Consider the following 27,773-nt stretch of genomic DNA (forward strand, 5'->3'; position numbering starts at 1 on the left):
TACTAGAAATACACCTAGTAAATTGAAATTTTGGCAAAAATTGATAACTCTTTATAGAATCTGATAACCGAAATATATATATATAAATATATATATATATATATATATATATATATATATATATATATATATATATATATATGCCGATATTTATATGAACATTGCAATGAAACATCTAACATTCTTTTTTTTTTTTTTTACAAAATAATTGATAAATTCTGAGTTTTTTTTTTTAAATGGCATTCAACATTTTTGTACTATACTAATAATTCGGTAACACTTTACAATAAGGTTCATTAGTTAATGCATTTACTAACATTTACTAATCATGAACAACACTTGTACAGCATTTATTAATCATAATTGAACATTTACTAATGCAGTTTTAACATCCAAGTCCATGCTTGTTAACATTAGTTAATGCACCATGAGTTAATATGAACTAACAATGAATAACTGTATTTTCATTAACTAACGTTAACTAACATTAACAAATACTGTAGTAAATGTATTGTTCATTGTTTGTTCATGTTAGTAAATGCATTATTTAACATTAGCTAATGAACCTTATTGTAAAGTGTGACCAATAATTCTTTATCTTTGAAAGCCGATAACTGATTTATAGGATGTATAGGCAAAAAAAATGTAAAAATCTCAAATAGAAACTGCAATGAACCGTCTTTCTTTTTGCAATATTCATTCATTCATTAATTTTCCTTCCACTTTTATTTATCAGGAGTTGCCACAGCGGAATGAACCGCCAATTATTTCAGCATATGTTTTACGCAGCGGATGCCCTTCCAGCCACAACCCAGCACTGGGAAACACCCATACACTCTTGCATTCTCACATATACACAACAGCCAATTTAGCTTACTCAATTCACAAATAGCGCATATCTTTGGACTGTGTGGGAAACCGACGCCAACACAGGGAGAACATGCAAACTTCAAAAGAAATGCCAACTGACCCAGCCAGGGCTTGAACCAGCAACCTTCTTGCTGTGAGGCAACAGTGCTAACCACTGAGCCACTGTGTCGCATTCTTTTCTAAATACAATTTATAAATTGCAATAATGAAACTTGTACCATTCATTTGCATGACAATAGCATTTTGAGTGGCTGAAAATGCTATTAAAAAAGAGAGAAAGTTTCAAAGATAATCGAAAACGATAGTACAGATAACCAATAACTCTTTATATTTGAAAAGAGATAACCGATATATCGGTAGATAAAAAAAACTTCTTTTTGCAAATTTACAATTTTCAACTATGATGTCCTCTTTTTTATTGTGAAAAATGCTCACACTGCCAACGCCTTGTACTGTATTTTATACATCCAGCCAATAATTTTCTTATCAGGCCGTTAACCCTAGCAATAAAAATAAACATGTATGGGCTCATACCGACATGGCAGCCAGTATATTGTGATCTATAGACTGTATATGTCATGTTATAACACAACAAAAACATGATTTCAGAAAAGTCTTCAGAAAAAGTCTGTTTTTAGTCGGAAATGGTGTTGCATAAATCCATTAAGAAAATTATTAGTCATGGCAGTGATTAGTCACAAGACCTGACCCAAAGATTTTAAAATAGTTAAAGCAAGAGTGGTCAAACTCAGTCCTGGAGGGCCGGTGTCCTGCACAGTTTAGCTCCAACTCTGATCAAACACACTTGCTTGAATATTTCTAGTGATCTTGACACTGAGTACTGTACGTTTACATGGACACCAATAATCGGATTTTAATACGATTAAGACAATAAAAGTAAACAGTGATTTTTTATTAATTTAATCCGATTAAGGTCATAATCAAACAGAAATCGAATTAAGACATATAGAGTTTGCCGATTTTAGTCACATTATTGAAGTGCAGTTACAGACATGTCAACACCGCAATCAAACTATTACCGTTGTGTAGGATTTTCGGCACATTTTGCGCTAGGATAGTCTGTACACACACGACTGTTTGACACTACTCTGCATTTACCAAGTCAGTGAAGGACCACAGACACCTGCATCGTGGAATGCGGAGTTTTTCCCATAAACTGCAGTTAAAGTCCACAAATTAAAAATGAAACACCTGATATTACATGAAACTCCGGAGGAAATGTGTATAGCGTGGTGACGCAATGAGTTTAATCGAATTATGTGCTATAACATGTAAAACAGGATCATGAAAGGAACATTCAAAAGCAACTCAAGTAAACAACTTAATCATATTATTGTCTTATTCAGATTAAGACAAATAATTGGATTACTGATGTCCACGTAAACATAGCCACTGATTAGCATGTTGGTGTTTGATTAGTGTTGGAGCTAACCTATGCAGGACACCGGCCCTCCAGGATCGAGTTTGCTCACCCCTGAGTTAAAGGGATAGCTCATCCAAAAATTATTTCATTATACAACTAACTCAGCTATCATGTTTCACTTTCTATCTTCTGCAGAACATGAAATCAGATATTGTGACAACTGTAATTGTGTTTTTGGACCCCACTGATTTTCACTGTATGCACAACAAATATTCTATAAGGCAAAACATTTCATTTTTATGTCCATAGAAGAAAGTCAGTCACTTTCCTTTAGTTGAACTATCACTTTATGCATCAAATCTCATACAAATCCTTATATTACTGCCTTGACCTCATCCCAACCCTAGGCTTATAGATTAATACAGAGAAAGAACAATAACAAAAAAAGTTCAATCCATAGTAAATACCATTAAAACTAATTGCTAATTATCATATTATGGCTTTAGCTTTCTGAATTGGTAGTTTTGATAGTAACAGATTTACAGCCACTACTGATATCTACGCAATAATTATCTATTAAAACCTTAAATTGCATATGTGGCATTATTGCACATTTCTGCAATTCAAGAAGATTTACGGAGCATCAAGTCCCTTGAGTTACAATTTCATGTTCAGGTGATTAAAATGATTTCAGATGATGCAGATGAGCATGCGACTCTACGCTTCTCTCATTAAAAAATGATCAGAGCCTCAGATTGAGCGTTCAGAATCTAGATATGCTTCAGCGTCAATAGGAGACTAAAAAGCCAGAAATATTAAAATTAGAAATCGCCTTTTCTTGCTAAATGAAAAATAAATTAACATTATAAATATCAATAAATATAATAAAAATTAATAAATTAGATATTAAAGGGAATTAGATACATAGATCCTATAAAGTGAGCCAGAATAATGCAGTATAACCTAAGGGTGTACTCAAACTAGGCTATCCAAACCATGCTTGGGTGCATTTGACCCCCATTTCGCGGTTTGTTTGACAAGTGTTAGTGCGCATGGGCGTGGTTCTTGTGGCCTTGGCCCAGTTGGAAGAGGTGTGCCAGAGCACGGTTCAGTTGGGCTCAGGCACGGTACACTTGTAGCATGAGTGCAAAGCACGCCTGAGCACAAAACTGAAGACCCGTCATCACTTTAAGGGACTGTTTCATATGGATTTATTAATCATTCTTACTTTTCAATGAACGCGAACTGTCAAAAACGCAAACCCAACGCTGCACATCAGCTGGTATCTTCAGCACTATGACTTTATAAAAGTTTATGAGAGTCAAAAGTGGTGGATCTGTTCAGCAAAAGATTTGAGTGTGTCACTGCATCACAAACGAACTTAAAATAATACAAAACAATAAATCTAAAGCAATCTCCATTGTACTGAGCAAGAGTGCTTCTCTCTGAACAGTCACATCATCGATGACATAAGCGTGCTCGGGTTTGGATTGTGGAAATACAGTGTGAGTGCAGGCTGAGGGGCAAAGGGGAGGGGGGACAGGCGCCCCTGGGCTCGGTTCAAGGCAACTGTACCTAGTGTGAGTACACTCTAAAGCTAAAACTGCTAGAAAATTTAATCTAAAAGGTCAACCAAATGAAAAAGAAAAACGTTTTATATACCAAAATAACAAAAACTAAAATTCGCTAGATTTAAATAAAAAAACAAAAATACAAATAAAAACAGGTAAAACATATATAATAATATTTCAATTATACTAAAATATTACCAAAAGTATTAATTTGTGCAGAACAAGGTGAAATGTTTGGAAGACCTTTGTATTTATTTTGGAGTCAAAGATTCAGTAATTATGACTATTACTTGCTGTGATTTAATAGACAAACTGATCAGTGTTAAAAAAAAAACATAATTCTGTTGTCTAAAATGAATAATTGTTAAGTTTCCAACTTTGACAACTAAGCAACACTCAGCTCTCCATTACCCTGGAATGAGGTTTGTGACTGATGCACAGTTATACCATGAAGAACTGTGTTTTTTGTGTTCTTTTTGAGCTGGCAGATTAATGTGCCCTCGCAGACGGGATGTGCTCATTGTTGAATTAAGGCCAGACACTTGAGGGATTATTAACTGATTCTCTGCTTTTGGTCCTTCAACAGCTAGTGGCGGCATTCATTCTGTGAAAAAAACAACAACCGTGATGTTCCAGAGTGCAGATCATGCTGACTAGAGTAAAAAGATTTTGTACAATCTTGCAAAATGAACTGAAAACGAGCCCGAGATGTGCCGAAGAAGAAGCTTGCGTGATTTCTCCTCAAAAAACCGTACTACTCCAAAACCAAAAGCAAGTGCAAACCGGAGGAGACGTTCATACATTTAGCTGCTCCGTGGATGAATCATGCGTTCCATGCATATGAAAAGATGTGTAAATAGAAAAATAAATGCTTACAAAAATGGCATAGCATCTGTTGTGTTCTCCTCCTTTAAAAGTTCCCAGTCAAATATATAAGCACACAGTCTGGATCTGCCAAGTGCAGTGTCTACCACTAGAGATAAAACGCATGCATTCCATGCAGTGCTCTTTGCTTTGCTGTAGGGCTGCACGATACTGAAAAACAAACGGATATGGCCATATTAATCTGCTGCGGTATGAAGAAACTCAGGGGTGTTCTTGAAAGAATTGAAACATAATACAGAAAGTGCAAGGAGATTTTGTTTTGAAATGCTAAATAAAAATATTTTAAAGTATGAATTTTATTTTTACTAGTGCAAGCCATCCTTTTAGTGCTGAATGATTTGGGGATTTCAAAAAATATATATTATTCAAATTATAAGTAATTACAACCTCTAAAAAACTCTTTCACTAGCCATAAAGTGAACTTTATATATTTTAAATATTTAAATAATAGTTTCTCATAAAAATAATGTAATTTTATAGTACAACTACACTACTAACACTGGGTTCACACCAAAAAAAACGAAATAATGAACTATGCCGGCAGCTAGCTGTCTAACTCTCACATGGTCGCTAAGCAGGGCTGTGCCTGGTCAGTACCTGGAAGGGAGACCACATGGGAAAGCTAGGTTGCTGCTGGAAGTGGCGTTAGTAAGGCCAGCAGGGCGCGCGCAACCTGCAGTCTGTATGGGTCCTAACGCCCCATTATAGTGAAGGGGACTCTATACTGCTCAGTTAGCACCGTCTTTTGGATGAGACGTTAAACTGAGGTCCTGACTCTCTGTGGTCATTAAAAATCCCAGAATATCCTTCGAAAAAAAAGTATGGGTTTAACCCCGGCATCCAAATTTTCCCACTGGTCTCTGTCCATCATGGCCTCTTGACCTCTTAACCATCCTCATATCATAATTGGCTTCATCACTCTGTCTTCTCTCCACCAATCAGCTGGTGTGCGGTCTGGCGCAATATGGCTGCAGACACGTCATCCAGGTGGATGCTGCACACTGGTGGTTGATGATGAGACCCCCCCCCCCCCCCAAAAAAAATGCATAAAGCACTTTGAGTGTTCAGAAAAGTGCTATAGAAATGTACAGTATTATTATTATTATATTATTATTATTATTCACACAAGTAAATTACATACAAAGTCAATGCAAGCACACAAATATAGGCGTGAATGATGCGGAATTAGTTTTCTGTGCAAGATATTCATTTTGAGCTAAAAATATAAAATAAACTAACTAAAATTAGTTTGAGGGGAAAAACGGGATATGTGTAATTTAGAGCAAGTAACGAGGTGCGCTGTGTTTGGTGTGAACACAGTATAAGATTTACATCTTCCTTATTTACAAATGTTAAAGGTATAGGTCACCTAAAACTGAAATCTGATTCCAAACTTTGCAAGAAAAAAATGCTATAAATCAGCAGCCATTGACATCCATAAAAATACAATGGAAGTCAATGCAAAATATCTTCTGTTGTGTTGAACAGAAGAAAGAAATAACAGGTTTAGAAATCATGGAAATAAAATTTATATATGCGCTGTAGGTTTGAGTGTAGTGATGGGAAGTTCGGATCATTTTACTGACTCGGACCTTTGAGTCTCGATCATCGAGATAACCGAATCTTTTTTCGAGTAATTTCATTCAATTCGTTCGATTTGCCAAAATAACATTAAAATATTTCAAGATGCTTCCAAACACATCTGCAACTAGCCCAAATGTTGATCACACTACTGTACAACACAATGCTACTACGGAAGAGAAAATAATGATAACAATAATAATCCTTCATTGTTTACCTGGTGTTTTATCTATGATTAGCTCTGCTCACCTCTTCTGGCATGTCTTTGTAAATAAAGAATTTGAGTTGTTCGTTCACCTGACACTGACAGTCCCATATAAGCTTAACCAATGCATACAGCCTGAGCCGATTAGTTCACCTAACTTAATGGGAGTCGTTCGTTCATCACGTAACTATGTAAAGAGATGACTCAAAACCAAAGACTCAAGAAACGAAAGGATCAAATCTTTTTCCGGCTATGACTGCATATGATTGACTCCTGTCTTTCAAGTGATGAACGACTGACTCAAACCCCATAGAAAACTTTTAACATAGAAGATTTTTAACAAAAAGCCAGAAATATGCACGTCACTCCCATTTTGAGGTCTCTTCATTGGCTACCAGTGAGACAAAGAATTGAATCTAAAATCTTTCTCTTTGTGATTAAAGCCTTACATGGCCTGGGCCCCCATTACTTATCTCAACTGATTGTGGCCTACGCTCCATCCAGACACTTGCGTTCCGCTGATCAATTTCTATTAAAAGTCCCAACGGTCCATCTCAAAAGCAGGGGCGAACGTGCATTTGCTATAGCTGTTCCTCACCTTTGGAACGTGCTGCCGCTAGAATTTAAAGTGGCTTCGTCACTGCAAATTTTCAAGTCTAAATTAAAGACTCATCTATTTTCTAGGTCATTTGGAGCATAAGTCCCTTCCTCAGGGAGGCCAACTGTCCCGTTTTTAATCCTGTTTAGTGTGGTCAACTGTGGTAGCATCTTTTAACTAGGTGGATTTATTTAAAGGGTCAACTACTTTCTTGTTTTAGGCATTGAAACCAAACCGTTTTTGTAAAATCTATTTCTAAATCTATTTATGCTCTCTTTTACATTATGTGGCTATTGCTGTTTTGTTTATTATGTCCGTACTGCTTGTTTGTATCTTCACTTTGTGCAGCCTTGTGGCTGTTTGGAAATGTGCTATATAAATAAACTGAACCTGAATTCGAACTTGAATATAGAAGACTCGAAAAATAAACTAATCTTCTCCTCGACCTGCATAAATATGCGCATGCGTGAATAAACAAATCACTCATCAAGAGGACTCATAGTTCTCAAGTCACATAAAACATTTGTTCAAAATGAACGAATCGTTCAAGACCGACCCATCACTATTTGAGTGTAAAATGGCACAACTCAAATCTAGTAGTAAAACTGTGAGCCAGTGCGAAAATGAATCACACCACTGAGTCTAGAGCCCTGAGCACATATAATTCATAAAAAATTATAACCGCAGATTGCACGATTTGCAGTAAACCATATCACAATATCCGTTTTATTTCTATACACACATCGTGCAGCCCTACTTTGCAGGGGTAAAGCGTGACGTGGATACATATTTAGATATGACGAGTATTATGTCTGTGTCTTGACGTGTCGTCATGTTTTGTGCTGTACAAGTCTTTATAAAGAGAGAGTGTGTGTGTGTGTGTGGGTTTTTAGGGTGGTGTACCCCACGCTCCATCCGACTGAAAGCCGTCTCCGGTGGAGGATGGAGGAACAGGTCCGCTGGGTGTAAAGGGATCAGTGTCTGTATCCGTCTCTCCCTCGGCTAAATATCGGCGGTCGCGGCCCCAGCTCGACCCCGCCGTTAACCCCGAGGCCTTCCCCGTGACCTCCTCTTTCTCCGCCGAGATGCTAAATCCGCTGGGCGACCGCTCCAGCTCTTCATGAGTGACCGACAGGAGCGAGAGCGGCGTCCCGACCCGATGGCCACCAGTTTGGCTGACATTGGAGGATGGCGAGTGGCTTGGCAGTGGGCTGATGGGCAGGACAGTCGGTCTCGGCGGATGTGTGTAGTATGGAGTGTTGTGTAGCGGAGGGCCGTAGCTGCAGTAAACGCGGTCGCCCGCTACGCTAACGGTTAATGTGGGGTCGCAGCGCTCCATGGTCATGTGACCCGGGCCTGTGAGGTCGTGTTGCATATGCATGTCCACCAGGAAGTCCAGTTTCTTCTCCATGTCTTCCACCTGTGGGACGGTGGTAGAGTTTAGATGTGCTGCTTTGAATTAGGGAAGTGGTTTTCAAGCTGGAGTCTCTAGTAAGGGTCACTAAAGGATTATAAGGGGTCACCAAACTTGAAAGAAATAAAAATAAAACTCATTATATTATAAACCATGAACGTTGCTTAGACTCTCACAGATATCTCTTTTAAATTAATGTTTTCTATAGGAACGCTTTACAATACTATTCATGCATTCATTCATCCTCTTCAGCTTAGTTCCTTATTTATCAGAGGTCGCCACAGTGGAATGAACCGCCAACTATTCCAGCATATGTTTTACACAGCAGATGCTCTTCCAGCCACAACCCAGTACTGGAAAACACCCATACACACTCACATTCAAACACATACACATACACTACGGCCAATTTATTTCATCCAATTCACTTATACACTGTAAACCCTAATAAGTTGAGACTACTTAAATGATTTGAGGAAAGTGACTGCCTCAGTTTGTTTGAGTAATGGGAAATCGCATCCTGTACATATATTTATTTATTGTAAATCTGTTCATAGCTAATACAAACTGTATATAATGTTCATAGTACATCCATCTGTAAATATTACCATAGTTTTTCTATAACTGCACTTTATAACTTATACCTATATCCTGCACTTGCTGCTATTGCACTCCTGGTTAGACCGAAACTGCATTTCGTTGCCTTGTACTTGTACATGTGTAATGACTATAAAGTTGAATCTAATCTAATCTAAATCGACATCTCAATTAATTGAGTTGATCAAATGTGGTCTCTTTATTGAATTAACTTAAATGTTTAATTACAGATAACTTAAATGTATAATTACACATAACTTACATGTTTAAGTACAGATAACTTAAAATGGCTAATAGACTAGACTTCCAAATTGTTCAGCTTTTATATTCTTTACTTACTTACTCCCAGGGCCGTTTATATTGAGTTGATATTTAGCCACACCATGTTGGTGTTTTGTAACATCTAATTTTTACGAGGTGGGTCGTTAGCCCAACGTTCAACCCCAACCTGGAAGACCAGCACATACACTACGGACAATTTAGCTTACCTAATTCATCTATGGTGTATGTCTGTGGACTGTGGGGGAAACCAGAGCACCCAGAGGAAACGCATGAGAACACGGGCAGAACATGCAAACTCCAAACAGAAATGCCAGCTGGTCCAGCTGGGACTCAAACCAGCGACCTTCTTGCTGCAAGGCGACAGTGCTAACCACTGAGCCACCATGCCACCCTTTACAATAATCATATATTAGATTAGTCAGTACCAAAGACGAAACTAGAACTAAATCACAGTAAAGAAATTAGTACACCAAAATTAACATGCTGGGGACAAAATTAAATAAAATTTTAATAAACAAGAAAAATCAAGAGGAACATAAAAAATATTTTTATTTTCTTTAAAAAAAAAACATAATTTTCTTTTGCTATAACTGGATTGAATCTTTCTATTCCTAAAGGTATTAGGTGATCAAACTCTTTTTTTAATAAATATACAGTAACTGCTTAATGATACTGTTTAATGCACCAAAGATTATTGGCTGTATTCACTAAGAAACGGGTAAAAATATTTATTTTTTAAGGGGATGTACTATTATTTATGCTGAGCACTGCATATACAGACTGCTAATATTATTGTTCCAATAATTATTAATTGTATATTTAATTACAACATTAAAAAAAACATATAGTTAATTCTGCATTGAGCAAAATGTTGCGTAATAATATGAACAAAGATTTTCATTTAGACTGTCTGCTATTTTTGTTCTGTGATGGAAACTTTTTATATTGATGATTGACAATTTTATATTGATATTATAAATTGAGGTTTTGCTAAAGTAAAGATCAAATGCACTATAATCAGTGGGCTATTACAGCCATATGTAATCTACTGGTTGTTTAAGAGCTAAGGAGCTGTAGAGAAATTCTTATCTAAAATATTATAACATTAGCTATGTTTCCATCAACCTATTTTTATGCGCATTTTGAATTTGTGCATAAAAAAAACGGTTGATGGAAACGCCAAGATGAGCATACATTTTGAAAATGCGCATACACTATGATGGAAACTCTTTTACCGAACAAATTCCAGTATACTCATTAAAAAAAACGTGATTTTGTTATAAGAGATCATGTGATGATAAAAATTTTAGCGAATGGACAAACCAGCAGGCTGAGCACATTGTAAAACATCTGAAATGTTGTTTTGGTCATTCTAAAACACCTTAACCATTTCCGAATTAGTGTTATTATATTATTAATTACTTCCAGAATAGTCAAGAGCGTCTGTGCTCCGTGTCTCACACCTTCAAACGCCACCACACATTCACTGTGTGTCAGCATTATCTTCTGAGGTGCAAGTCATTTATTAAATATAGAAAAGATTCGAGCAGTTTCTCCTATTACAGTAAATTCCATTTTTACTGTTGATATTTGGCGCCAGTTAATCAGGAAGTCACGATTTTGTTCTCTTTGACTCATTGGATGGAAACGCTGCTTTATTTGCACGTCTTTTATGCGATATTCCAGTTTTGCGCATAAATTAGCATTTTTGGATGGATTTGGCTATTGTCTTTAAAAACACCTGTGATCCCATCCTTGGGATCCTATTCCAGTCTTCACATCTAAATGTATTCCTTGTAAACAGGAAGAATAATTTGCCATTACAGTTCATATTATAGACTTGTTCAGACTAATGTGAAAGTAAAACTGAACATTTCTGTTAAATGAAAATAAGCATAATGTGCATAAAATTGTGCATTATCATTATTACTTTAATCTTTAGGCAGTTGTTGTGGTATAAAAATCGAACAACTGATTGTTGAACTTTTCTCTGCTGGGTTTTTTAGGAGGGGGGTGAAGGGTTGTTTAGTATATTGAATGTTAAAATGGGTCATCTGGAATAAAGAATATAAACCTCTAAATTAGAAAATGAAATTATGTTGGAGGGTTTGAGTACCTGTCTCTCCACCCGCACAAATCTACCCATCATGCTTTGGTCTTCAGGATCTGGCAGGCTTGTTTTGGCAAGGTATGACTCCTGTCTGAGAGAAAGAGTAAATGGAATGGATGTGAATAAAATAGTTTTTATAAAAAAAAAAAAAGACTTCTTTAACGGTCAAATGTTAGAACCGTTGCACCTACCTACTTTGAGCCAATTCTTAAGCTGGCCCTTAGTGCAATTTATTAGGCATTATTATTAAATGTGGACTGTGATTTAAATGTTGATCTGTTTTATTAAATGAAGATCTAATAAAATTAAATTAAATCCTTCTTAATTTTAAATAAACATATTTAGAGCTTTTTTTCATGAAAATGGCAGCTGCACAGAATACCTACGGTTATTATTACAAATGTTTTTAATCTGGGGTGTTCCACCACTATTTCTTAACTTATCTGAAGCTAAATAATTTATATTCAGATAATAATTTATATTAAGTCTAAAACTGATATAAACACATCATTTTGCTATTTTATTTTTTAAAAAGCTTTAAATGACAAAAAACTATACATTTAATTTGTAAAAAAAATACCATAGGTAGTTTACAGAATAAAACTAAAAATAATTTTACTTTTACATATACATAACTACAAATTGTAAACCCAGAAAACTGAGAAATTTCAAATGGTGTCTTAATATGTTTTCCACAGCTGTATATCCTAGTTATTATACTTTTAGTTAAATATATTATATTTATTGCCTTTAAAATATGTTGAGTTAAAGGGCTCAAGTCAAGTTGCAAGTCACTTGTCAAAATCTAAATCAAGTCAAAAGTCCTCTGTTCATCTGACAGAAAGAAGCATGTTTGAGGTTCATTTGTATCTCTAAATATTTGTTAAAAAAAAAATGCACATACACAAGTGAATAAAAATGTATGAATGCAAAATACGCAGTTTTTACCTAGGAGACTGCTGAGATGGGTACGGAAATGGAGTTTTCTGGGGCTTCTTGTGTTTTGGAGTCAGAGTTGGTCCAGGAGTCAGAATCAGATCTAACCTAAAGATGAAGCAAAACCAGATATTACATTTTTAAAGAAGCAACAGAATAAATCGTAATAAACAAATTGCATCTCCAAAAGGGTCACATGACATGATTTTATGTTTTCTTTAGTCTTTGAAGTGTTGATAAATAAAATTGACTGTCTCGAACAATAATAAATAATAAAGAGATAATCTTTATTAAAGTTAATACTCATCTACGCGTTCATAAAATTCATTCAATAACACCCCAACAAATATACATCACCAGGTTGATGCCAGGTCATGGAGACTCTGTGTGTTTCAGCAAAACTTTATTAATTAGCTTGGTCATCTATATTTTCCAATCACAATGCACAGGATGGCTGGCTAATCAGAGCACACCACAGAGAAAGGCTGGCCAGAGGCAAGCAACAATAATATATGGGATGTGCATTACACATTGCATTACACAAAATAATGTTCGTTTTTCTAGCAATATCATGTGAACCAATTTTTGAGTTTGTGCGTGAGGTACCGTGTCTGCAGATATTTGATTCTGGTGAGCATGTCGAGGTGTCCAGCAGAATACTGTTCAATCACATCCTTCACATCATATGGCCTCAGAGTCTCCTTAAAACGCTTCTTGTTCAGCAGGAACATTATAATCCTTCAACACACAAATGATTCCAGAGTCCAAATGACAGACATTTTTCAAAGATCTGTTATATCTGTGATGGTGTATGTGCACATAAACTACCATTCCAAAGTTTGGGGTCTGTAAGAGTGTTTTTGAAAAATGACCTCTTCTTTTATTTGCATGTTATACAGTATACTGTAATTGTAAATATTGATTCTGTTATTACAATGTAGAATATTTAATTTCCTATTTTATTCAATTTTTGTTAGTGTGTTAACACGCCATGTCATAAAGCTTAAAATCTCAGACTGGTTTCTTGAACATGACAATGAGTTCACTGTACTCAAATTGCCTCCACAGTCACCAGAACTCAATCCAATAGATCACCTTTGGGATGTGGTGGAAAGGGAGATTCGCATCAAGGATGTGCAGCCAACAAATCTGCAGCAACTGCGTGATACTGACATGTCAATATTGAGCAAAAACTCTCAGGAATTTTCCAGTACCTTGTTGAATCTATGCCACGAAAAATTAAGGCAGTTATGAAGACATAAGTGGGTCCAACCTGGTACTAGTAAGGTGTACCTAATAAATTGGCCGGTGAGTGTATGTGTTTGTGTGTGTATACATACATGTGTGTGTAAATAAGTATATTTCTTTTGTATACATATTTTGTACAGTATGTGTGTGTATTTATACATATATACATAAATATACACAGTACACACATATATATTATGTAAATACAATCTTGGATGCTATTAATCATTTCACAGCACAAATTATTAATTGTTAATTATTAATTAGTTATAATCCTTCAAAAGTTACACTGACAAGCCAATTTTATGCTTAAAAAATATTTCTTATTATTTTCAATGTTGAAAACAGTTGTGCTGCTGGATATTTTTGTGAAAATAAATAAATACCTAAATATAATACCTGTTTTTAAGATTTTTGATGAACAGAAAATCCAAAAGAACAGCATTTATTTTAAATATATATGTTTTCTGTCACTTTTGACTAATTTACTGCATCACTGCTGAAAAACAAATACTAAACTCTTTATATACCCAAACTTTCAAGTGATAGTGTATCCTGTTTGTGTGTAAAAATACAACAGATCACAGAGAATGAAGTAAAGTTAAATTTGAAAGTAATTAAGATAAAGAGTTTTTAATGATGCATGTTTTTATATTTGTGTACCGCAGTGCTCGTATCACTAGTTTGAGAGTGGGAATCATCTCCTCCAGCAGTATATCAGGCGGGAAGCCCTTCTCCTCAGGGGTGGGATCAGGAAGACCACCTGTATCTACAATGAAGCAACAAAACAAGGTTAGGTTAATTGCAATTTTGCGATTGCCATCTATAGTTGTACATAAAGGAGTGTACTGCCTCTATTATGATGATTATTATTATTATAGTGTCTATATTACTAAGAGTGTGAATGTTAATGTGTATTTTATTGTTTATGCAAATGAACTGTAGAATGCACATGTCTGTTGGCACTATTATTTTACAAGTGTGCATTAGTTAGAACATTGGTTCTCAAATATAATGGCTTCAGTATTGTTGAAAATTAAGTTTTCTATTAAGAAGCAATATTTGATTTACAAGTTTTTATTATACTATTGTAAAGGCAATTTGCATAATGACATCCAGTGCATCCAGAAAGTAATCATAGCGCTTCACTTTTTCCAAAATGGAACCTTATTCCAAAATGGATTAAATTCATTTATTTCCTCACAATTCTACACACAATACCCCACAATGACAATGTGAAAAACATTTTTTGAAATTGTTGCAAATTTAAAAAAAAAAAAAAAACTGAAAAATCGCATGTACAGAAATATTCACAGCTTTTGCCGTGAAGCTCTAAATTGAGCTCAGGTACATTCTGTTTCCACTGATCATTCTTGAGATGTTTCAGCAGCTTAATACGAGTTCACCTGCGGTAAATTCAGTTGATTGGACATGATTTGAAAAGGCATACACCTGTCTATATAAGGTCCCAGGGTTGATAGTGCATGTCAAAGCACAAACCAAGCATGAAGACAAAGGTATTGTCTGTAGACCTCTGAGACAGAATTGTCTCGAGGCCCAAGGCTGGAGAAGGTTACAGAAAAATTTCTGCTACTCTAAAAGTTCCAGTGGGCACAGTGGCCTCCATCATCTGTAAGTGGAAGATGTTTGGAACCAAATGGACTCGTCCTAGAGCTGGCCGATCTAAGCTACAGCATTCTTCTGTGGAGAGAGGAGAACCTTACAGAAGGACAACTATCTGTGCAGCAATTCACCAATCAGGCCTGTATGGTGTAGTGGCCAGACAGAAGCCACTCTCTGCCTGGAATTTGCCAAAAAGCATCTGAAGGACTCTCAGACCATAAGAAACAAAATTCTCTGGTCTGATGAGACTAAAATTGAACTCTTTGGAGTGAATGCCAGGCATTATTTTTGGAGAAAACCAGGCACCGCTCATCACGAGGCTAATACCATACAGTGAAGCATGGTGGTGGCAGCATCATGCTGTGGGGATGTTTTTTAGCAGCAGGAACTGGAAGACTAGTCAGGATAGAGGGAAAGATGAATGCAGCAATGTACAGAGACATCCTGAATGACAACCTGCTTCAGAGTGCTCTTGACCTCAGACGGGTGACGGTTCATCTTTCAGCAGGACAATGACCCAAAGCACACCACCAACATATCAATGGAGTGGCTTCACAACAACTCGGTGAATGTCCTTGAGTGGCCCAGTCAGAGCCCAGACCTAAATCCTATTGAACATCTCTGGAGAGATCTGAAAATGGCTGTACATCGTCGTTTCCCATCCAACCTGATAGAGCTTGAGAGGTACTGCAAAGAGGAACTGTAATTGCTGCCAATTGTGCATCAACAAAGTATTGAGCAAAGGCTGTGAATACAGTTGAAGTCAGAATTATTAGCCCCCCTGAATTATTAGCCTCCTGTTTAATTTTTTCCCCAATTTCTGTTTAACGGAGAGAAGATTTTTTCAACACATTTCTAAACATAATAGTTTTAATAACTCATTTCTAATAACTGATTTATTTGATCTTTGCCATGATGACAGTAAATAATATTTGACTAGATATTTTTCAAGACACTTCTATACAGCTTAAAGTGACATTTAAAGGCTTATTTAGGCTAACTAGGCAGATTAGGATAATTAGGCAAGTTATTGTATAATGATGGTTTGTTCTGTAGACTATCGGAAGTAAATATAGCTTAAAGTGGTAAATAATTTTGACCATAAAATGTTTTTAAAAAAATTAAAAACTGCTTTTTTTCTAGCTGAAATAAAACAAATAAGACTTTCTCCAGAAGAAAAAATATTATCAGACATACTGTGAAAATTTCCTTTCTCTATTAAACATCATTTGGGATTTTTCTTTTTTTAAATTCATTTTTTTTTTTTTTTTTTTAATAAATTTGCAACAATTTAAAAAGTAAAAATTGAATCCATTTTGGAACAAGGCTGTAACATAAAAAAAATTGTAAAAAGTGAAGCGCTATGAATACTTTCCGGATGCATCATATGTGGTTGATTTTATAATGGTATATAATAATAGTATTCAAAGGTTTGAGAAGAAATGTTAGAGGAATTAGCATTTGTTGTGTGTTTCAACTGAGGCACATCTTCTCTCTCTCTCTCTCTCTCTCTCTCTCTGTGTGTGTGTGTGTGTGTGTGTGTGTGTATTAGACAAACCTACACTGAAAGCATACAGTAAAACTTGACATTTTTGTCATTATGGGGCCACTTAGTCTGGCACCACAATGAAAACAGCTTATAAATCATCCTAACTGAGGCTTTTATGAAAATGTAAAGGCACAGAAGGTTTACTGTGAGGTTTATGTTTACAGGTAGGGACATGAAATATGATTAGCACAGAATAAAAAGCCATTAGACCCTTAATGGTATAAAAGGAGATGTGTGTGTTTGGGAGTGTGTCGTACCCTCAGAGCTCTGTCTCAGGGCGTAGGCCTTCATTCTGAAAGCAGTTCTGAATCTCTCTCTGTTACTGAATCCCGCTGGTTTGCCCTCTTTTGATGGACTTTCTTCAATGGCCTCTACCGGCCCACAGTTCCCTGGCACACTTTCAGGATTGGCAGCAGGCATCATGACGCGAGATCTCACTGTGGACGGCCTCGGAGTCGACAGACGCACACGATCCAGCAAGCTCAACTTCTGACTGAAGAAAAAAAGAATAACAGATCTGCTCATTCTCAGAGCTGCGAGCACTTTATTTTATTATTATTTATCATTTTGTTATTCTTATCAGGTCTTTTCACACTGCACTGACAGTAACACAGACAGATAGCAATGTTACCCCTACCATTATATGGGGAAGGGGCACCCTCCCAACGGCTTTCCTCGCCCCCCTTGAAGTCAAGTTGATTGTATTTTATATTTAGCGCCAGATCACAACTTCTAATAAACAAGCTATATAGCCGTATGTAATATCTTATTTACACAACGGCATGTGATTTCTGTCTCTACATGGTTGCGTGATTACAAATTTCTGCTCTCTGAATCGCGCATGGTGTTGTTCTACATTGCCACTCTCTGCTGTATGGGAATGAAAGTGCTCGTGCCTCTGTTTTGACATTATTGCAAGTTCACTAAGAGCTTGCTGGAATTATTAGATTATTAAAACTTAATTTTTTAACATGAATATTTAATAATACAACTTCTTGTAATACACTCATTGCTATAAACAATAGTTTATAGGTCTATTTTCTTTTAGTAAAGAAGTATTAGATTTATAGGTGTGCATTTTAACTTCTTGTGCCTCAAATGTGCCCTTCAAACTTTCTCTTGATTGAGACATGTTGAATTCTTCCATCATTCGCAATGTTTCCAAATTGCATTGTAATTTTTCATAACAATGTTTATATCTGTATTATTTTATTTTCTGTGGCGGTTCATTCCGCTATGGCGACATTTGATAAATAAAGGACTAAGCCAGAGTCAAATGAATGGATGAATTATTTTCTGCAAAGCTGCTTCTGGCCATGACATGTTCACACCTAAATGGTTATAAGAGACATGTTCAAAGTATTATATGCAGCATCCTTGATTTATACTCTTAGGTAAGGAGAGATCTTCTCTTAATGTTTACTTGAAGCATTAGAATCGGTGCTCAGTACTAGTCAATCACCATGACAAGGAATCAGTACTCTGTATCGGCTGCAAAAATCCTGATTGGAGCATCCCTAGCTTTGACGCAACTTGGCTGTCAGAGCAGCAGTACGGTTTTATAGTTCAAATAATTGTTCAGTTTTTTACTGCTGTCATTAAAAAAACTAATTAACACCATGACTCCTTGTGTCAGTGGCAGTCTTTTCATTTTTAAGTGAACTATCCCTTTAACATTAGATATTAGTGTAAATATTAGATATTCATTTAACATTAGTGTCACAAATGTGTTTAAGAGGCAGGTTTAAAATGCAAGATTAAAATACTCAAAACAGTAGTTTTGATGGGGACAGTCCTAAATAGTCATGGGAAATTAATAAACTCAAATATGAGACCAATTAATTCTAATAAATCTTCTTCAGTTTGTCATTTGAAAGACATCTACTCTACTTTGTTCAAATATTTGTTGACAACTGAAGTATGATTATTCTGCTTGTGTGTATTTCATAGTACATAATGTTGTGTGGGCATCAGCCACTGCCATGGTGATCAGAGCAGAGCTCCTTAATATTCATGACCCTTCCAAATAAGGTAAAAACAGACTTTTCATTCTAGGACCAATTCCTATGGTTATAAATGGACTTGTAATCCCATTTCTGGAGATTTTTTGCACTTACCTAAGCCACACACCGTCTATGTAGACATCAGAGAACAATTTAAACATATAGCATCAGTGCACTTTTAAAAGTCAGTCTAGACTGGTGGAGCCTTAAAAGGATAGTTCACCCAAAAATTAAATCTGTCATAATTTAATTACCCTTCACTTGTTTTAATTCTATTTGAGTACTTTTGAACACAAAATTAGTTATTTCGAAGAATGTTGATTGATGGTACCCATTGACTTCCATTGTATTTTTTCCTACTGTGAAAGTCAAAATCTTCATTATCATTGGAGGAGTTGCTCCAAAGCAAGACCACCTTTTTAATGTGAACAAAGCGTTTGAATGTGGTTTAAATGTAATGTAGATTATGGACACTGATTGAAGCCTGCTGCAGCAGTTGGACAGTTTCTACAACACACAGAACTCCATATTCTGCTCCACCAACACATGATTTTCTGCTTGCACTGTTTATAACTGTCTGTTCTTTGTTCTGTTTCTTTATTGTTTGTGATTCTTGTTTATTTCAACAAAAGTGCCTGCAACTTAAAATGTAATGGAAATAAAGCGTTTTCCATATTTCTGTAAACTGTATGTTATTTATTTACACAGCCATATTATAAAATTTATAGCAGTACTAGTAATAGTAGCAATTGTAATAATTGTAAAAAAAAAAAAAAACATTTAATCAAAATAACCCAATGCTTTGAGTTAAAATAACCCATAGTTGGGAAGGTGCTATAATAACCTATAGTTGGGTTATATGTTGGGAAATTGTTAATCCAGCTATTTTACCTGAGAACTGTAAACCACACCAGCTTTTTTCAAAACATCTTCTTTTGTGCTCAACAGCAACTCATAAAGGTTTAAAACGATGCAAGGGAGAGGAAATGGTGAGGTAATGTTCATTTTTGGGTGAACTATTTAATCAAAATAGGTCACATACTGCCTTTGTTCAATCAATAATAATAATAATAATAATAATAATAATAATAATAATAATAATAATAATAAAACAAATATATACTCAGATAAAAGCATATACGTACAGGCATATATGCATATATCCACACAATAACTCACACAATAGTCCTCACATATGCATCCACACACACCATACATACATACACAATATACATGAAATGCATACACTTCACAAATTATTGAATTTATACGCAATTTTAAATAGATGCGTCTTAACACGTTTTTTAAAAACATGAATGCTGGGGGATTCTTTCACTTCATTTGGGAGACAATTCCAAATTTTTGGAGCATAGTGACTAAAAGAAGTGCCGCCAGATCGCCTCAGGTTTACAGAGTGAAATTCTAAAAGTCCAGCGCTAGATGAGCGTAGCAAACGGTTTGGATTATATTTTGATAAGCAATCGGAAATGTAAGAAGGTGTCATGTTGTTTAGTGCCTTATAAACTAATAAAAAAAATAAAAAAAATTAAAATCTATCCTTTGGTGCACTGGTAACCAGTGTAATTCTATTAATGCTGGTGTAATAGGTTCTCGTTTCTTCAATTTCATTAATTTCATTCTGGCTGCTGCATTTTGTATCAGTTGCAACTTCCTTATAGAACCCTTGGGTAAACCAGTATAAATTGCAATAATCAAACCGAGAGAAAATAAATGCGTGAATTAATTTCTTAGCATCATCAAAAGATAGGAACGAACGAATTCTGGCAATATTTCTCAAATGATAAAAACATTAATATGAGATTTAAAATAAAGATCACAATTGAAAATAACACCCAGGTTCTTTAATTATTTTTTGTAGTGTAAACCTAAAGAACACAATTCTGCTTCAATCCTCTCTCGCTCAAGTTTTTTGCCCACAATAAGAATTTCAGTTTTATCTTTATTTAACTTTAAAAAATGTGCAGTCATCCATTGTACAATATTGGACATGCAGTTTGGCAATTTTTTTTTGCAGCAGTGACTCTGGGCTCAACAGAAATGTATAATTGTATCATCAGCAAAAAGATGATAATTCATGCCATATTTCTGAATTATACTACACAAGGGAAGTATATATAATGAAAATAGACTTGGGCCTAGGATAGATCCTTGAGGAACACCATATAATATATTATGTTCTTGTGATGTATATTCATCTATATTTACTAAAAATGTCCTTTCTGTAACATATGTACTAAACTAATTTAAAACTTTCCCAGAGAGACATACAAGTTTTTCCAGTCTGTTAATCAAAATGCAATGATCAACCGTGTCGAATGCTGCACTTAAATCCAGAAAAATTAAAACTGATGCATTACCTTTATCTATATGTAATCACATGTCATTTACTACTTTCAGTAGAGCTGTTTCTGTTCTATGACCTTTTCTAAAACCTGACTGATATTTTTCCCACATTCTATGCTCATCTAAAAATTGATTAAGCTGTAGCAATACAACTTTTTCTAAAATCTTACTAAAAAATGGAACATTAGAAATTGGTCTATAATTATTCAAAACTGTGAAGTCCAAATTTGGTTTCTTTAAAAGTGGCTTTACCACAGCTTTTTTAAAAGCATTAGGAAAAATTCCTGTCATTAATGAATTATTTACTATGTCAAGGACGTAATCAATCAAGCAATTTGAAACCTTTTTTAAAAATTCTGTTGGGTCAAGACAGCTAGAAGAGGACTTTAACTGAGATATGATTTGTATAAGATTTTCTTTACTAATGATTATAAACATTTCCATTTTTTTTTTTTGTGGATAACTACCCGATTCATCCACAAAAATCTAATCAATCTGTGCAATGACAATAACAATGTAAATATTAACTATAATCATAGGCGGAGTGTGTGTATGTTATGAAGCGGACAGGAGACAGAGGTAAGGAAACGTTAGGGTGTTTATTAAATGACAACAAGGAGCACATGAAGGATAGCCAGGAGGATCAGGAATGATGTTGGGGTCTTTTCCTCCGTGGCTGGGTAACAGGAATACACGAGGATGGACAGCACACACCAGATACAGCTGACAGAGGATGACACAGACTTGGAAGGACTGGAAGACAGGACGATTCGGGAGGACCAGGAAGACTAGGAGGAATACAAAGAGAACAGGTAAGTAAATCGTTTGTTTTAGCTGAGGATGACTACGCTGAGTGGTCGCTCAGTTGTCCGCTTTCGTCGAGACGAGCCCGGACAATGAGCGACTGGAGTGCTGTGCTTTTATCTGGTGCTCGTGAATGTGATGCAGCTGTGTGCTCATTAGAAGTCAGGTGATGGTGATCTTCGTGAGTGGGGGTCGTGAGAGCCTGACCAATCCATGACAGTACCCCCCTCCCCAGGGCCCGCTCCTGAGGGCCGACACCTCCGACGCCGTGGTGGTCTCCCTCTGCCTCTAGGCGCTGGGAACTCAGGGTGGCTCTCATGAAACTCCACCATGAGACTAGGATCGAGAATATCAGCTCTGGGAACCCATGTCCTTTCTTCGGGGCCGTACCCTTCCCAGTCCACCAGGTACTCCAACTGGCCACCACGACGTCGGGAACGCAAGATCTCCTTCACTGCGTAGACGGCTCCTTCTTCTAGGAGCAGTGGAGGAGGGGGTTCCTCTTCGTGGTCAGGCTCTGTGGAGGGAAGAACAGGATCGTGATAGGGTTTCAGGAGTGATACGTGGAATGTAGGGTGAATACGGTAGTGAGAGGGTAATTGTAGTTTGTAGGTGACGGGGTTAACCTGTTCCACGATGGTGAAGGGACCAACAAATCGGGGACTTAACTTGCGAGAGGGCAGTCGCATGCGTATGTCCCGGGTGGATAGCCACACCTTTTGTCCGGGTGTGTATCTGGGTTCTTCAGACCTTCTCCTATCGGCGGTTACCTTGCTTCGACGGACTGCCCTCTGCAGATGTTGATGAGCCTCGTCCCAGACTCTCTCGCTCTCCCGGAACCAGTGATCCACTGCGGGGACATCAGATGGTTCGCCATCCCAGGGAAAGAGCGGTGGTTGGAAGCCCAGGACGCACTGGAATGGCGTGAGTCCGGTGGAGGGTTGCCGCAGTGAATTTTGGGCATATTCTGCCCAGCCCAAATACTGGCTCCAGGAGTTCTGGTGACCACTGCAGAAGGTCCTCAGGAACCGTCCCACCTCCTGAATCTTCCTCTCTGTCTGCCCGTTGGTTTGGGGATGATATCCAGAAGAGAGGCTGACGGCCACACCTAGGAGCTTGAAGAAGGCTTTCCATAGACGTGAGATGAACTGTGGACCTCTGTCCGACACAATATCTTCTGGAATACCAAATGACCTGAAGACTTGATTAAAGATATTGTCGGCAGTTTCAAAGGCTGTGGGAAGACCTTTCAGAGGGATTAGTTTGACAAACTTTGAGAATCTATCTACTATGACTAGAATACAGGTATTACCTTCTGACGAAGGGAGGTCAGTGATAAAGTCCACTCCTAGGTGTGACCAGGGACGGTTCGGAATCGGCAAGGGATGGAGCTTTCCAGCGGGTAGATGACGTGGGCTCTTGGATTGGGCACAGTCCTTACAGCCCTGAACATATTGCCTCACATCCCTTGCCATGTTTGGCCACCAGAATCGTTGGGATACTAGCGAGAGAGTATTGTTGATCCCTGGATGTCCAGTGCCTAGCGAGGTATGTAAGGAGTGGATCAGATCTACCCGGTGTTCAGGTGGTATGAACTGCCGATGAGGAGGGCATCCCGGCGGAGCAGGGGCTTCCGGAGTGGCAACGACTGGAGGAGCGTTCCAGGTGATCGGACAAATGGAGATGTGTTCGGGAAGAATCTTCGTTGGGAGTTCTTCATGATCGTGATGCTCGTGTAAACGAGAGAGAGCGTCTGCTCTTAGATTCTTGGGTCCTGGACGATAGGAAATGGAGAAATCAAAACGTGAGAAGAAAAGTGACCATCTGGCTTGACGTGGACATAGTCTCTTGGCCTCTTTGATGTATTGGAGGTTTTTGTGATCTGTGATCACCTGGAACGGATGTTTGGCTCCCTCCAACCAGTGACGCCACTCCTCCAAGGCTAGCTTGATTGCTAGAAGCTCCCTGTCTCCTATGCTGTAATTCTGCTCCGCCGGGCTCAACTTCCGAGAGAAATAGGCACAGGGATGCAGTCGGGGCGGTGTATCATGATGTTGAGATAATACTGCCCCGACGCCGGTGGTGGATGCGTCCACTTCCACCACGAAAGGAAGATTTGGGTCAGGATGAGTCAGGAGTGGGGCCCTTGTGAACTCCTTCTTAAGAAGGCGGAAGGCTGCGGCTGCTTCTTTGGTCCACTCCAGTCCTTTGGGTTTACCCTTGAGGAGATTAGTGAGAGGTGATGTAATCCTGCTGTAGTCCTTGATAAACCGTCTATAAAAGTTAGCAAACCCAAGAAACCTCTGGAGCTCCTTAATGGAAGTGGGTTCTGACCAGGATAGAACAGCCTCAATTTTCTTCCCATCCATACGTATACCGGTTTGGTCAATGATGTATCCCAAGAAATGAATCGACTTCTGGTGGAATGAGCATTTCTCCGCTTTGAGGTAGAGGTGATGTTCTCTCAATGTGTGTAGGACCTCCGCAACGTGTTGGCGATGTTCGGCCTCACTCCGGGAGTAAATGAGGATGTCATCTATGTACACTATTACACAGTGGTGAAGAAACTCCCGGAGGACTTCATGAATGAAGTTTTGGAATACGGAGGGGGCGTTGACCAGACCGTAAGGCATGACCTCATATTCATAGTGGCCAGTAGGGGTCACGAATGCTGTCTTCCATTGGTCCCCCTCACGTATTCTTATCAGATTATACGCGCTGCGGAGGTCCAATTTAGTGAAGACTTTAGCTTCTCGGAGCTGTTCCAAAGCGGCTGGTACCAGAGGAAGGGGATATCGGTATTTTACTGTACCGTTATTTAGGACCCTGTAGTCGATGCATGGACGCAGCCCTCCGTCCTTCTTGGCCACAAAGAAGAAGCTTGAGGCGGCTGGTGATTTTGAGTGACGTATGTACCCCTGACTCAGAGCTTCCCTTATGTAATCTTCCATTGCCTGATTCTCTGGAAGCGAGAGCGGGTAGATCCTACCTCTTGGCAACTGGGCATCTGGAACTAGGTCGATCGCGCAGTCCCATGGCCGATGCGGCGGTAGCTGGGAAGCTCTCTTGGGGCAGAAGACATCATGAAAGGAGCTGTACTCCTTAGGAATGTGGATAGACTGCTTCTCAGGAGGGCTCTCGACCGATGTTGCAAACAAAGAAATGGGGTTCCGACCTTGAAGAGGGAGATTTGGAAAACAGGCAGGTGTACATCCAGATCCCCATTTCTTTATCTCTCCTGTGCCCCAAGAGATGATGGGATCGTGCTTCACCAGCCACGGGCGCCCTAGAATGATGTCCATATTTGCACCCTCCAGAACCAGAAATTGAATCCTCTCTTGATGTAACAACCCCACTTGAAGAAGGATGTCTTCGCATTGTCGATGGATACGGGTCGAAGATCGAGTGCACTGGGTTATCGGTTGTATCTGGTATATATGCGAGGACGCCTCAGTACGGAGGTGGAGTTGACGACAGAGGGATTGGGAGATGAAGTTCCCTGCTGACCCGGAGTCGATGAGGGCTGTGACAAGGAGAGAAATAGAGGCAGTAGTTATTTGTACGGTGGTAGTAAGTGGTTTACATTGTTCAATATTCGTACTGAATACACTCACTGAAGTCCGAATGGGACGAAGGGGACACTCCATACGGGTGTGTCCACTGACACCGCAGTATAGACACAGACCCCGGGTCAGCCTCCTCTGTCGTTCCGCTGATGTCAGTCTTCCAGACTCTATTATCATGGGTTCTGGTTCTGGAGAGGCTGTTGACTCAGGCGATTGGAGGAGTGCAGACGAGGGGGTGATGGTGTCCTGTTGATAGGAACGGAGACGATCGGAACATCGGAGAGAATGTTGGATGAATCTCTCCAGACCCATTGTATCATCTAATGTGGCCAGTTGGATTCGGAGAGTGGGTTCCAAGCCGAGCCGGTACGTGGTCAACAACGATCTCTCATTCCATCCACTTGCAGCTGCTAGAGTGCGAAACCGGAGAGCATATTCCTGTGTAGATAGAGTACCTTGCTTTAGATGATACAGCTGCTCTCCAGCGGCTACTTCCCCATCAGAACGTCCAAACACCTCTTTGAAATACTCCGTGAAGGTAGTGATGGAATTCATGACCGGCCCGGCTTGGTTCCAGATCGTCTCAGCCCATTTAAGTGCAGGTCCAGAGAGTAGAGATACGATGTAGGCGATCTTCGACTTATCTGTGGGATATAGAGAAGGTTGCATTTCGAATATGAGGGAACATTGTAACAGAAAACCATTGCACTCCCCCGCTCCGCCTGAGTAGGGCGCTGGTCGGGCCATGGGACTGGAAGGAAGGGCCGAAGAAGAAACTGTGGAGGCGGAAGTGCTCGGTGCTGGTGGTGCGTTGGAAAGTGGAGCTGGTGGCTGTAGAATCCGCTTCAACTGGTCCACCAGCTCTTGAAGGTGATCGGGGGTGCTCATGTTGTCGTCGTTATGGGTCCGGGCTTCTGTTATGAAGCGGACAGGAGACAGAGGTAAGGAAACGTTAGGGTGTTTATTAAATGACAACAAGGAGCACATGAAGGATAGCCAGGAGGATCAGGAATGATGTTGGGGTCTTTTCCTCCGTGGCTGGGTAACAGGAATACACGAGGATGGACAGCACACACCAGATACAGCTGACAGAGGATGACACAGACTTGGAAGGACTGGAAGACAGGACGATTCGGGAGGACCAGGAAGACTAGGAGGAATACAAAGAGAACAGGTAAGTAAATCGTTTGTTTTAGCTGAGGATGACTACGCTGAGTGGTCGCTCAGTTGTCCGCTTTCGTCGAGACGAGCCCGGACAATGAGCGACTGGAGTGCTGTGCTTTTATCTGGTGCTCGTGAATGTGATGCAGCTGTGTGCTCATTAGAAGTCAGGTGATGGTGATCTTCGTGAGTGGGGGTCGTGAGAGCCTGACCAATCCATGACAGTGTAAGGCTGGGGAAGGCTTAGCCTACCCCTGATAGCAGCAAAGAAAAAAAATGCATTGAAAACATGTAACGAGTGTAAGGCGTAATATGAATGTAATTTAATGTTGATGATTAACACAACACTTTAGCTATTGTAAGTTTGTCAATCAAATTTCAAGTCCCCCTCCGCACAAAAATGGAACTCTCCAACCCCGCACGTTGCACTGATGAGCAATGTTTATTATTGGAGTTCGCAGCAGCTCTGAAAGCCAAACCATAAGTGCTGGCCAGCGGACTATTCTGATTTGCTGGTCAAGGACATAAGTAATAAAACGACAAATGAGTATTATAATAATAATATATTATAATAATATATACACTGGATTAACTTGTTTTCAGCATTAAATGAAATTGGTAGTTTCATTGTAACGTAGTCTAGCCTATAGTGTAGTAATCCTGTTTAGTCAATCTTTTGGAGTTTTACATTTTAAAGGTCAAATATTTATTGCTGAATTACAAGTTCGGTTCTCAATTGGCTTCGTGAAAAAGAGAATGATTTCTTATCTCAGGGCCAGCGCATCCAGAGGTGACCTAGGGCGGTAGAATAGTGAGGGCTGCATCCTCTCTAATGTTAATTATTATTATTATTATTAGTAGTAGTAGTAGTAGTAATAAAAGCAACAAGGAGTAATCATTTCATTTGAAACTGCATACAGTAAGTAATAAATAAATATTTAATAAACAAGTATTTAACAATTTTTAAATATTTAATAAATGCTGTCTTGATTAACAGAATTTTAATTTGATTTTTAAAAGTA

The 27,773-nt window shown here is 38.3% G+C and overlaps 1 protein-coding gene across 1 annotated transcript in view; it reads right to left on the reverse strand.

The window, feature by feature from the left end:
• Positions 1-6,217: 6,217 nt before the first annotated feature.
• The window catches only part of kcnq3 (potassium voltage-gated channel, KQT-like subfamily, member 3), an 89,828-nt gene continuing 68,272 nt past the window's right edge, over positions 6,218-27,773 (reverse strand). Inside the window, exons 11-16 of the mRNA XM_056479945.1 lie at positions 17,111-17,346; positions 14,345-14,450; positions 13,040-13,171; positions 12,446-12,541; positions 11,504-11,588; positions 6,218-8,514 (exon numbers count right to left, since the gene is read on the reverse strand). Coding sequence (XP_056335920.1) covers positions 7,984-8,514; positions 11,504-11,588; positions 12,446-12,541; positions 13,040-13,171; positions 14,345-14,450; positions 17,111-17,346 — 1,186 coding nt within the window. The 3' untranslated portion in view covers positions 6,218-7,983. The remainder of the gene's footprint in view (positions 8,515-11,503; positions 11,589-12,445; positions 12,542-13,039; positions 13,172-14,344; positions 14,451-17,110; positions 17,347-27,773) is intronic.

This window comes from Danio aesculapii, chromosome 2 (assembly GCF_903798145.1).
Source record: "Danio aesculapii chromosome 2, fDanAes4.1, whole genome shotgun sequence".
Lineage (NCBI taxonomy): Eukaryota > Metazoa > Chordata > Actinopteri > Cypriniformes > Danionidae > Danio > Danio aesculapii.